The sequence below is a fragment of the Arachis stenosperma genome, chromosome 3, assembly GCF_014773155.1.
Source record: "Arachis stenosperma cultivar V10309 chromosome 3, arast.V10309.gnm1.PFL2, whole genome shotgun sequence".
Lineage (NCBI taxonomy): Eukaryota > Viridiplantae > Streptophyta > Magnoliopsida > Fabales > Fabaceae > Arachis > Arachis stenosperma.
In genome coordinates, this window is record NC_080379.1 from 114,978,617 (window position 1) to 114,991,228 (window position 12,612).

A 12,612-nucleotide genomic window follows, 5' to 3' on the forward strand; every position below is an offset into this window, starting at 1 on the left:
TCTCCAGTATGTGATCGCCGCTATCGTGGTCTGACTTGCCTTCTTCGAATAAACTAGCAAAGAACTCCTCCAATGTACAATCCAGCGATGCCTTCACTTTACTAACATTGTCTCTCTGTTAGGGCTTTCTAACTCTTTCAAAGTGCAAGGTCTTTTACGTGGAACAACAAATTAAGTGAACTTGGCTCTTCCTATTTCAATTCTTTTCATTTTTTAAAATTTAATTTTCTTAATAATTAAATATAAAATTAGACTATTTAATCTGAGTTGGCAACAAAAAAGACATATTACTTACAGTGATAGTGACAGTGCCAGCATAGACTATAGTCTCCCATGTGTGCACTAAAACTAACGACGAAACATGTCGATGGTCGAAATAGTGAATGTGTCCGTTGAAATAAATAAATAGAGTGCAAGCCTGACTCATCAATGATTTAGGTGTAACTGTGATCAGCATATGAACTTTCAAGTATATTTTTGTCCATTCTTCTATAATTTAAAAAAAATAAAAAAAATCAATCTAAAATTATTTAGAGTAAACTAGATGAACTTTAGTAATAAAATAGCAATAGATGTTGCTAGTTGCAAATCCTAAATTTTGCTAGCATTATGGCAAGATAAACAACACGTCTTAGTATAACATTCATACACAAGTAATCAAGACGATAAGTCTTTGACCAATTTAATGTCAGAACATCGTTTTATCTTATTGAACAAGGACCTATTTAATAGTAAAAGTATGACCTTTATTGACTTAGTCATCGCTGGATAATTTTTACGGTTAACTATGTTTTTGGTCATTAATATCAGTTGAAAATTTTTTTCGTTTTCAATTTTTTTTATACAAAATCATCTTCAAGGTTTTAAATTAAGTTTTAAAATCGTTCTTTTTATTTAAATATTAAAATTTTGGACCAAATTACCTATAATAAAAATATTATAAAATAAAAAAAAAAGAAAAAATAAAGGAAAGATAGTGTTTCTGCTCTTATGAAGGAAAAGGGAAGAAGAAGAAGGGGAAGGGAAAAAGAAGAAGAAGTTGTCCACGATCTATCTCTGCCTCCGCTTCCGCCGCCATCTTCGTATGTTTTTGGTCCCTAAGGTAAAGACGATTTTAAAAGTAATTTAAACCTTAGAGACGATTTTGTATGCAAAAAAAGGTTGGGGACGAAAAAAATTTTTAGCCTATACCTTAGAAACCAAAATCGTACTTAACCCTAATTTTTATTTTATCTAATTGAATAAGGACCTATTCAATAGTAACAGTATGATCCTTATTGACCAACTCATCGCTAAGGCTGCGTTTATTTTCAGTGATAGGACACTGAGACAGGAATACGGAGACATAAAATCGTGTTTAACAGATGAGACATGAATAGAGACATTATGTCTAGGGACACTTAATTAGTATATTTTGTGTCCATTCTGACAGGAAGAACACAGAGATACTAATAAGGGACACAACTTATTTTTTATTTTTTCTTTCATTATTTTTATTAATTTTTTATAATTATATTTTTTCTCAAATTTTTTAAATGAAAAAATGAGAATAAATTAGATTTTTATAATTTGTTCTAGTTTATCTCTAAACAGAATACAAAAATACAAAATTTTGTGTTTATGTCCTGTGTCTTATTCTCAGTGTCTTCTCTTGTTTTCTTGTCAGTGTCTTCTCTTGTTTTCTTGTCAGAAACAAACACAGCCTAAGTAATTTTTAGTACAAGTTAATGATAGAAATAGTAGAGGACCACATTGTCTCACGAAAAATAGGATCAAAAATTAAAGTAGATGTTATTTTTAAGAAATAACATTGTGTTTCATGAAAATAAATTAGAACATCTTGTAACTGAACATCTTGCATAAAGATTTTTACACTGCCATTTTTGTAAATAATGTTTACACTAATAATTAATTTCAAGCAACATTATAGTAGATTCCCAAACAAATCCAATATAAAATCCACTAAGATAAACTTTTACTAAATTTGGATTTTGAATTTTTTTTAATTACATTTAAAATTTTTTATTTTTAAAAGTTTCAAAAGTTCTTTTCTTATGTTATAATGTTGACTATGTAATATTAACTCACAATGCTTTCTCTTTTGTAATTTATTTATTGAGATGAGTGAAAGCTGGGAAGTTCAAGAATTAACAAGTGAAGAATCTATGTAGATGATATAGGGCGGGAAGACACTCAATAATCTCGCCCAAAAAAATCATTTTCTTTTCTTTCAAGTGAGGCATTTAGGAAAGATGGCAATACAAATATTAGATACAATAACAATAATCTTGACTAAATGAAGAATAAGCGTGAAAATATCCGCCTCTCGTATAACAGTGGATAAAAACATCTACTTAGACCAAGCAACTGCATCTATATCAGCTTGTGCACTCCGGTATAACTCGAGCCTCTTTGCGAGGGCACCACGTCTTTCCATGATCGCAGGATCCTCATTCAACAATGATGACAACCGCTTTTGCTGTAAAACAATATATCAAGATCAAATGAAAAACAGCGCAAGAACATTAAAACATAATGTTCAGTAAATAAATGAAAGTATTGGAAAGAAGGATGGATATCTTACATCCATTTTGCCTAGCTCGGTGAAAAAGTGATCAAGTAGGCTTCGTTTTGCTTCCCGCACTTGACAATACACAATAGACTTGGGAATTGAATGCCGCAAGCTTGCACACACCATATTGACATAAGACAAAATTGTTGTTCCTGTTTTTACAGAGACACGGGCACAGTCAGTACTTATATGCATTTCCAACATAATACGAGCTAGGTTGTAATTATGGAATTACAGACTGAATTAGATACTCTTACCAATTCTCCTTAGATATGAATCATTATATCGATCAAAAATTGAGTGGGTAGGATTGCCACCCTTGTCAACATCTTGAGGGAGCTTCCGAAAGAAATCAACTGTCAGATAGCCACACTCCATGTCAACAAGCTGCAGTGTTGCCTTTTTGCTTTCCTCCCTCATTCTCTCTAATGAATCAACAGCCGCACTCCCTACCTCAACTCGGAGACCAGGATATTGCTTCAAGTCCTGTAAGTCAAGCAAGCAACTTATGGAATACGGACTGGTTCAAATATCATAAGTAATATGATACTTATCAAGCACAAATTTAGAGGCAAGAAAACAAAACAAATATTAAATCAACAAAAATTGAAACATACCAATGTCTCACTAACAGCTTTGTGAACCAGGTCTTTCAATAATGAATGAACCTGGATGCATTCAATTCAAAACAACACATCAAAGAGCATGAACAACAAAACCAAACAATAGAGTTTAAAGGGTAAATGAATTGACTATGACAAAAACACAGGATGCAGCAAAGGCAGGACAATACTGAAGTTAAGGCTATGGTTTTTCTCATCAAGAGGCTAAGTTGCCAATTAGAAGTATATGAGAGGAATTCTCTTATGTATTCTTTTTCACCATGTCCTTTTCACAAACAAGGTCTCAAAAAAATGGTTTTGGGTACAAATAAATTCCCCTTGTTTGGAATGACTGGCAGTGAACTTCCAATTGCTGTATGAATGTTCTACCACGATAATACATACCGCATCAACAGCTGCCTCAGCAGGGCCCCTAATAGTAATTAGAGAAGATTCAATAAGTCGACGGTATCCTTGTTCTGGAGCAATAAGATGAGGTTGATACCCATCAGCTTCTGTGATAAGTTTCCTTATATTTTCCATTGAGAGCTGCCTATCAAACTGTAACCTTTTCAAAGCAGCAGGGAGCTGATTGTCAAAGACATTATATATTTTATCACCTCCAGGTCGCCTGTATGAGATTGATAAATTATAGAAGTTAGTACAAAAAACATGAATAAAGCACAAAGATAACTACAAAACGAACAGGTAATGATATGTTATGAAATTCAAAAAATTAAATAGAAAGAAGAAAAAAGAATTAAAACATACACGCCATCAAGATGTTCTTTAAATATTTGATCAAATGAACGGCATATTTCCATGATTGCGTACAACTTTCCCTGCATCCAAGTGCCACAGTCATTAGAAAATATCAGTCATCCTCTGGGAAAATGGAGTGTCATGACATCTTGTCATCATAACAACTAGTCAGCTACCAAAGATCAATCCAACAAAAGCAAAGCATGGGACCTATAAAAATAACCATATTGGAATTGATAAGGCAAATCACTTGAACAATGAAGAGCAAGCATACCCCAGCATCAGCTGCAACAGGCTTTCCTAAACGTGTCAATTCAGCTTCAAGTTCAGCAATTGTCTTGTTAATAAGAGATTGAATGCCAGGAATTTTGGACTTGATAACTGTCTCCAAATGCTGGTATAAAAAAGCATTATGATTTAGGCATTAGGGGGCCCTATAACAAGAATCACATTTAACAAAAGCAAAAGAATAGGCCAATGATGATATGTATTGTAATTTTTGTACCTTCGAGAGCATCTTGGCTAGGTGCTCAGAACCCATTCTCTTAGCAAGGTGTTTATACTCAGGGGTACTATTAAAGTACTCACGTTCTCTGCGTCTGGCAGCAATCATATCAACATTCTTGTTTATATCTTGTTGTGATCTATTCACAACACCAATCCAAGGAAACTTCAACCTATAAGCTCTCCCTTCTAAAATCTGTGCAAAAATTATACAGATCAGTACTGAATCAGTAATCAAAACCTTTTAACTTCTTAGAAACTGCTGTCCATTCTTCAGGAGAAGTGAGTGAGACTGACACGAAATTCCACACCTAACACAAGAACTCTAAATTTTTACTCTACATTGTTTGATAAGACTAATTTATCAAACAATTCTCTCAAAATAATAAACAAGTTCAAATAGAACTGAAATCAGGCTCATATTCTCAAAAATATTCAGAATCACTTTCCTAATAATAAGCATCCTTCAGGAAGGAAGTGTCTACTTTCATATTTGATAGATAAATAACCGTACAAAGATGAAAGAATTTCAAATGCTTTTTCAATTTTTCTTTTAAAATATCTTCAACTTACGTCAACTGCATCAGTACCCTTATCCATAAGATCAATCTTTGTCAAAACTCCAATTGTCCTGTCCCCTGAAAAATCAATACAATAAGAATTAGATCAGCAACAGAAAATACATGGAATGCATGCAACACAAAGCACATTAACGCCTACAAAAATAAAATAAAGTACCAGTAGGATCCACTTCGCGGGATATTTTAATTGCATCAGATGTTGCAAGATCTTGATTAGCTGGAGAAATAGCCAAAATTATACAGTTCGGCTGCAAATTAACAACAAATTCAGCACACAACATTTCACACATGGAAAATCTTAGCTAGCATGGAATACCCCCCCAACCCCCCCAAAAAAAAAGATAACAAAAAATAAAAAATAAAAACCAATCAAAACACATCCTCTGTGATGTTTGAAAGAGCAACTATTAAGTGCAGCAAAACAATATACTGTTAGATTTTTTGCATTATGAACAAACTTTCAGAAGATACTCTATTATCTTATAAATTGTACCATACAATTTAAGGAAAGTTATATGATGTTATTTCCTATCAGAAGATTTAGCAATTGAGTGGAGGGTTTAGCCCGTGAATGAACTACCTTTTCAATGTAGGAGCGAACCATGTTCTCAATGTCTTGCACAATACTATCTGGTTGACCCTCTGTATTTAGAGAAACCATTAGTTAGCATCGTGTTCACCATAAAAGTTTAACAACCCTCGGTGGACTTGATCATTTGCTTACCTACAGCGACTTTAGTAAGCCCAGGAAGATCAATCAGCGTCAAGTTAACCACTGCAAAGGTCCAAATGGTAAGCCAATGTTTAACATTTCTTTTTGTTGGATAAAAACAACCACCAAGATCCATTCCCCCAAGATAAATAGAAATGTGGGATGAAACAGAATAAAACAAATAAAAGAAAAAGAAACCTAAAGACGCACCATTAGGAGAATATATACTAAGATGAATAGGGACGCTAGAAATTTGTTTGGTTCGTCCTGTCTCTCTATCAGTTTCATCTTGAATCTCCTTTCTCACAGCAGCTACACAAATTACATCACCATTCATTCAAATTCCAAATCACATTACTCTTCATTTATCAGCAAGATAGATAGAAAAGAAGAAGCATATAAGCAGCAAGAAGGGTAAAAGTACCAAAATCAGTAAATCTCTTCCTCGGTAGGTGGAGAAACTCGGCATACTCTCTGCTTCCCTCGTCAATTTTGTGAAGCTGCAACACAAGCGGTCGCCGCGTAACAATCCCTGCACAAAAATTTCCACGCATCAATTCACAATACTCACAACGATAGTAATAGAATAATAAAAATCTAACAGAAATAAAACGAGAATGACCTGATCCACGAGGTAGGAAGTCCTTGCCGACAACGCTCTCCAATACTGAGGACTTTCCAGAGCTCTGAAAGAGGAAGACGAACCAACATTAAGAGTATAAGAACCAGAGTGAATAAGGTACAGATCGAAAGAGTAAGAGAGGAATCGGAAGTGAGACCTGGCCACCGACGACGGCGATGGCGGGGAGGGAGTCCCATAGAGTAGGGAGAGCACTGGCTTCGCCGTGGTCACCCAAGGCGGTGCAAGCTCTCTGGATTTTGTTCACCAAAGAGATCAAGCTCTCCATTTATGTTCGGATCGGTTGAGCTTCGGAATAAGGCTTCGGTGGATCGGGATCGGATGTAGCTTCTCCGATCTGGCAGATCGGAGATGTTCCGGTCGGAAGGTGGTTTGTGCTATCGAAGAAGGTAAAGGGAGAAGAGCGCGTTTTCGTGTTGGTGCTCAGTCTATGGAAATTGGAATTTGTTTTGAAAAGGAAGCAACCCAACCCCAACCCTTTTTTAAAACCTCATTTACTGCTTTGGTCACTGTAACTCAACCCCACCGCTAGATGCCTAGATATTCGTTGCATTGTTTTCTCCCCTTTTTTTATTTTTATTTTCTTTTGTTAACTTACGGCAGTCTATTTCTAATTGGCTTACAGATAAAAACAGAGGTAATTTTCTTTTTATAGGTCAAAGAATTCGTCTATTTGATATAAATTGATTTCAGATTATTTAATAGGAAAATTTGAAGAGATCAACAATTTCATTAAATTTTAGTCTGCATGTAGTAAACAAAAAAATTGAATTATTGGATAAAATTTTAAACCAATCTCATACCTTTAAAATTATTATTAATGACTATTTAATAACTACAAATTATAAAAATTACTGACTCCTAACACTCTTCCATTTAATATATGGAGTGAATATCACAAATTCTGAGTATCCCGTTGTTACAAGGTTAAAGAAATTTCAAATTAATTTGGTGTTAGTTACTTTCTAACTCTACTTTTTAATGAAAGCAGTACTAGACTACTACTAGCTTTGTGCATGCACTTTTTATGACCGTTACATGTTTTATCATGGATGATCATCACGAGGTTATTAGACCATCTTCAAAAACTTTACATTAGTTTTTGGGGCAATTCAGCTAAATAAATTGTTTCACTTTTAAAATTACGTAAATGAATTGTTTTCAAAACGAAAACGCAAATATATTATTTCATATATCTATAGAAATCACTACTGTCCAGTAGCGGTTTACATAATTACAGAATCCACTGCTACCAGCTACGGATTACGTTGAATTATGACAGCATAGAAATCGTTGTTGGCTGCCGCAGTTTCTGTATAATTATGGTTGGTCATAAATTGCTACTGCCAGTAGCAGTTTATGTGCATTGGGACACGTGTGTAAACCGCTGGAGGCAGCAGCAGTTTACGTTGAGTATGAAAACAAATAGTAAAACTAATTTTTATCTAAAAAAATAATTACAAAACAAATAATTAATGATATATACTATTTAAATAATATCATAAATAAAAAAATTTAATTTATCATTTCACAATATAATTTAAAAAATATAAATATGCATGTAATAAATTTTTTATTTGTATTTATTATTAAAAGTGAGACCAAATTATAAATAAAAAAATACAATACTCAAAGTATTAAATTATATAAATCAAGACTAATTTTTTTTATTCTCATCTCTTTTAAAATTTATAAATAATAAAATAATTTATTTTTAGCCAAAAGTTTACTAAATCATATATTTTTCTATTTAAAAATCATTTTATTCTCTTTTATTTATATCAACCATACAAAGGAGATTCGGAGAATTTGGAACATGGGCTGTGTTCTTTGCTGCTGATTTGCAATTGAGGTTCTAGCTAAATAAATTTTTTTATTGTGCAACTTTGTTGTCTTATGCCAAAAAAATAAAAATTATTTGTATTTTATAGTTAATTGATTAGATAAATAATAGTGAAAGCATCATAATTTTAATGAATAAAATAAAAAATATAAATATGCATATAATAAATTTTTATTTGTATTTATTATTAAAATGAGACTAAATAGCAAATCAAAGAGTGAATACTCACAGAGTACTCAAATATATAAACTAAGACTAATTTTTTTTATCTTCATCCCTTTTAAAACTCATGAATAATAAAATAATTTATTTTTAGTAAAAAATTCACTAAAGCATATTAAAATAATTTTCTATAAAATAATTTTTTTATCTTCATTCCTTTTTTTTATCTTCATCCCTTTTAAAACTCATGAACTTTTGGCTAAAAATAAATTATTTTATTATTTATAAATTTTAAAAGAGATGAAAATAAAAAAAATTAGTCTTGATTTATATAATTTAATACTTTGAGTACTATACTGTATCTTTTTATTTGTAATTTGGTCCCACTTTTAATTATAAATACAAATAAAAAATTTATTACATGTATATTTATATTTTTTAAATTATATTGTGAAATGATAAATTAATTTTTTTTTATTTATGATATTATTTAAATAGTATATACCATTAATTATTTATTTTGTAATTATTTTTTAGATAAAAATTAGTTTTACTATTTATTTTCATACTCAACGTAAACCGCTGCTGCTTCCAGCAGTTTATACATGTGTCCCAATACACATAAACCGCTACTGTCAGTAGCAGTTTATGACCAACCATAATTACGAAGAAACCGCGACAGGCAACAGCGGTTTCCATGCTGCCACAATTCAACGTAATTCGCGGCTGACAGCAGCGGATTATGTGTTTGTATAAACCGCTATTGCCAGTAGCGGTTTCCATAAATATATGAAACAATGCATTTGCGTCTTCGTTTTGGAAATAATGTATTTACGTAATTTTAAAGGTGAAACAATTTATTTATGTAAATTGCCCTAGTTTTTGTATTATAAATAGTAAATAAGAATTTAAATTATTTTTTTATTAAAAAAATTAATTTTAGTCTCTATTATAATCTTACTTACTAAATTAATTAAAATAATTAAAATTATATTAATTATTATTTCTTTCATAATAATATTATTTAAATTTATAAATTTAAAAATAATTTACTATTAAAAAATATTAATATTAAAAAATTTATAATATAATTAACATTTTTAAATTTGTAACAACTAATTTATAATGTGGTTAGCATTTTTAAATTTTATAAATAAAAATAAATAATCTAACCAAAAAATATTTTAAAATGTGTAAAAATTAAATTTTTTTTACGTAAACAATTTTAATTAATTATAATTTAAATAATTAATTATTTAATTATAATTTAATATAATTATTTATTTTAAAAATAACTTGTCACAGTTATCCTTAGATATCAAAAGTCTCTAAAAAAGAACTCTTTTCTCTCGTATTATATGAAGGGGCTCATCTTTTCTCCTTAGAGGGATGAAACTGTATCTTATTAAAAAAAAGTGGGGTTGAAAATTCACCTACTTGGAGTTGCTCTTATAGAAGTAGTACCAGCAACAGATGAGAAATCAAGTGCAACACATCTGCTCTTGTTGCTTGGTGTTAAACTGAATTTCATTCCTTTTTGTGTTTTGGAATGGATATGTCAGATATTTTGTTAATGCCACGTTTTTACTTTTTAGGTAATTTACTTATTTAAATTATTTACGTTCTAAAATTATTTGAATGTCTTAAAACAATTTTTTACTATTTTGTCTTCTCAATTTATATAACCGAGTTTTTATATAAGTTTTAGATTTAGGGATAAATCATAGATAAATGCAATAATTTATGTAATTTGAAGATGAGTATAAGTGTTTGTTTGAGCACTATTATTTTTATAAAAAAAAATTTAATAAAAATAAATCTTTTTTTATTTTTTAGCATATTTGACAAATTTTTAGTAATAAAAATAAAAGTGCTAGAAAAATAAAAAATATATTTTTTTAAAAAGCTGTAATTTATATTTTTTTAAAGATAAAAAAAAAGACGTTTTCATATAATAAATAAACAAAAAAGTACTTTTATATTGTTATACCCAAATATAATTGATAAATAAAAAGATCTTTTTATATGAGATACCCAAATATAAAATTACTTTTACTTTTTCATAAGATTTTTTTTTTTAAAATAACTCAAAAAAAAATTTTTCTTAAAAATTCATCCAAATAAACCCTAAATCATGAGGTACATTTGCGTTTTATCGGTTTGAACATAGAGAACCTAATGCATAATTAAATACAACGATTTATAATAAAGAAAACATCAACTGAAAAACCATGGTTAATACCACGATTTACTATGGGACTGCTAGCATTAATGGTCCGTTTTTGTAGGTTTTAATTTTGAACGGTGAACCAGTTGCAATCCTATTATTTATTGCATAAGTTTAATTTTTATTTTTTAATATAATTTACTTTTATATAATGGTATCTGTTCATACCCTGACTCAAATACAATCAAGCCCAATAAGAATAAAAGCCCCTCAAATATGGAAAGAGGTCGGACACAAAAAGGGGATCAGTTCTACTTATTTAAGTAAGTATCTACCTTTCCAAATCTCTCATACTATTTCTATGTCTCTTAAAAGATAGACTCCAAACTCCCAAGATAAAAGAGAACGGCTATCCAACTATAAAGGTGGAACTATTCAAAAAGGTGGTTATCTTTCTACTATAAATACATTGACACCCCTCAAGTATGCTAATGTTCTAATCTACTAAAAACTTGATCAAAGCCCTTCCTAACTTAAGCATCGGAGTCTGTTGCAGGTACCATCCCACCTCCTCACGAGGAACTCAGACGATGGCACTTTTGCACCAGAATAAGTCGATTGCTGCCTCAGAAGGAGTCTGGACCTCACGTTTAGACCCAAATCACCATTTCAGGTAACCCTCAGAACATTGGCGTCGTTGCTTGGGACCTTGAGCTCAATCCTTGATAATAGCGGATAATCAATACGAAATCAGTCACACGGCGTCTGAGTTAGAGCCAAAGCCCCACCAGGATGACTTCATGCTAGCACTACCTCCACCTTGAGAGAGAACACATGCCCTTCATAGGGAAGGAACATTGAGAAATCCTCAGCCGCGGCAGATTCAATCAGAGGTCTATCCTGCTCGAAGATGAAGAACCTCCCAATCCAACGAAAATACTAGGGTTAATTCACGGCCACCGCGAACGATTAGAGCAACTCGAATTGGAAGCTGAACGACAATGGGAAGCAGAATCGAAACTGCGAAGGGAGGTGTGATGATGAACAGAGCTGGAGGAGAAGCTCTTAAGGTTGGTGTCTGATCTTTGAAGACGGAGAAATCGAGCAGATAGGGAGGAAAGCCCCCTTAGGAGGAGATGATCCATTTGTTGAAGAGATCATGCGAGATAGAGTTCCCAGAAATTTCAAAATTTTCGACATGAATCTCTATGAAAAAACAACCGACCCGATACACTATCTTAGCAACTTCAAAAGTCAGATATACCTAGCCGATACTTCTAATGCTACTTGTTGCAAAACTTTTCCGATAACTCTGACTAAAATTTGTTTATATTCCATCCAAAATGCACCATTGTATAAAATTTGATTGTATTGAAAAATAAAAATTAAACATATGCAATAAATAGTAGGATTGCAATTGGTTTCACATTCATGATTAAAACCTGTCTAAAAACCGACGATTTACTCTAACAACGCCTATGATAAATCGTGCCTTTAACCATGGTTTTATTTGCTGGTTTTCCTTATTATAAAATTTTGTATTCAATTGTATATTAAGTTCTCTTTTTCAAACTCATAAAATTCAAATAAATCCTACAATTTATGTTTATTTTTGGATTACATAAATCATTGTCTTTGCCAATGATTTATACCGAAACCTAAAATTTATATAAAGGTCACGATTTATATATAAAAAATGAAATGACAGTGTCCTGGTTTCAAAAGGCATAAACTTGGAAAGTTACCAAATCGTGATATCAAAATGTACAATCAAAAGGCATAAATTCACAACGGATACCTTAAAAAGGTATAAGATAAGGGAAAGGGGAGCCAAGAGATCAGGTACATTTTTTTTCATTACAACTATCTTAAGAGCACTATTGACTTTAGCATTGGAGTGTTTTGTAGATTGCTCCACGGCTTGGTGTTGATACGTCCAACTCGTATCCAGCTACAGTTATAAACATTGCACCGTGCCACCATCTATGGGGATCCTTGAACGTTTCACACCATGATTGATCACAAGATACAATCAACTATACTACCAAACACTCCTAAAAAAGAAAT

General features: G+C 31.6%; 1 protein-coding gene across 1 annotated transcript; it reads right to left on the reverse strand.

The window, feature by feature from the left end:
• Positions 1-2,139: 2,139 nt before the first annotated feature.
• LOC130968885 (dynamin-related protein 5A) lies at positions 2,140-6,836 on the reverse strand. Its single transcript, XM_057894368.1, has 16 exons — positions 6,513-6,836; positions 6,356-6,419; positions 6,158-6,265; positions 5,944-6,045; positions 5,746-5,796; positions 5,602-5,663; positions 5,179-5,269; positions 5,014-5,078; positions 4,442-4,636; positions 4,211-4,330; positions 3,946-4,016; positions 3,580-3,805; positions 3,190-3,240; positions 2,830-3,058; positions 2,585-2,724; positions 2,140-2,479 (listed from the first exon to the last, which is right to left on the reverse strand). The coding sequence occupies exons 1-16, from the start codon at positions 6,639-6,641 to the stop codon at positions 2,351-2,353; spliced, it is 1,833 nt and encodes a 610-aa protein (XP_057750351.1). The 5' UTR covers positions 6,642-6,836; the 3' UTR covers positions 2,140-2,350.
• Positions 6,837-12,612: the final 5,776 nt, after the last annotated feature.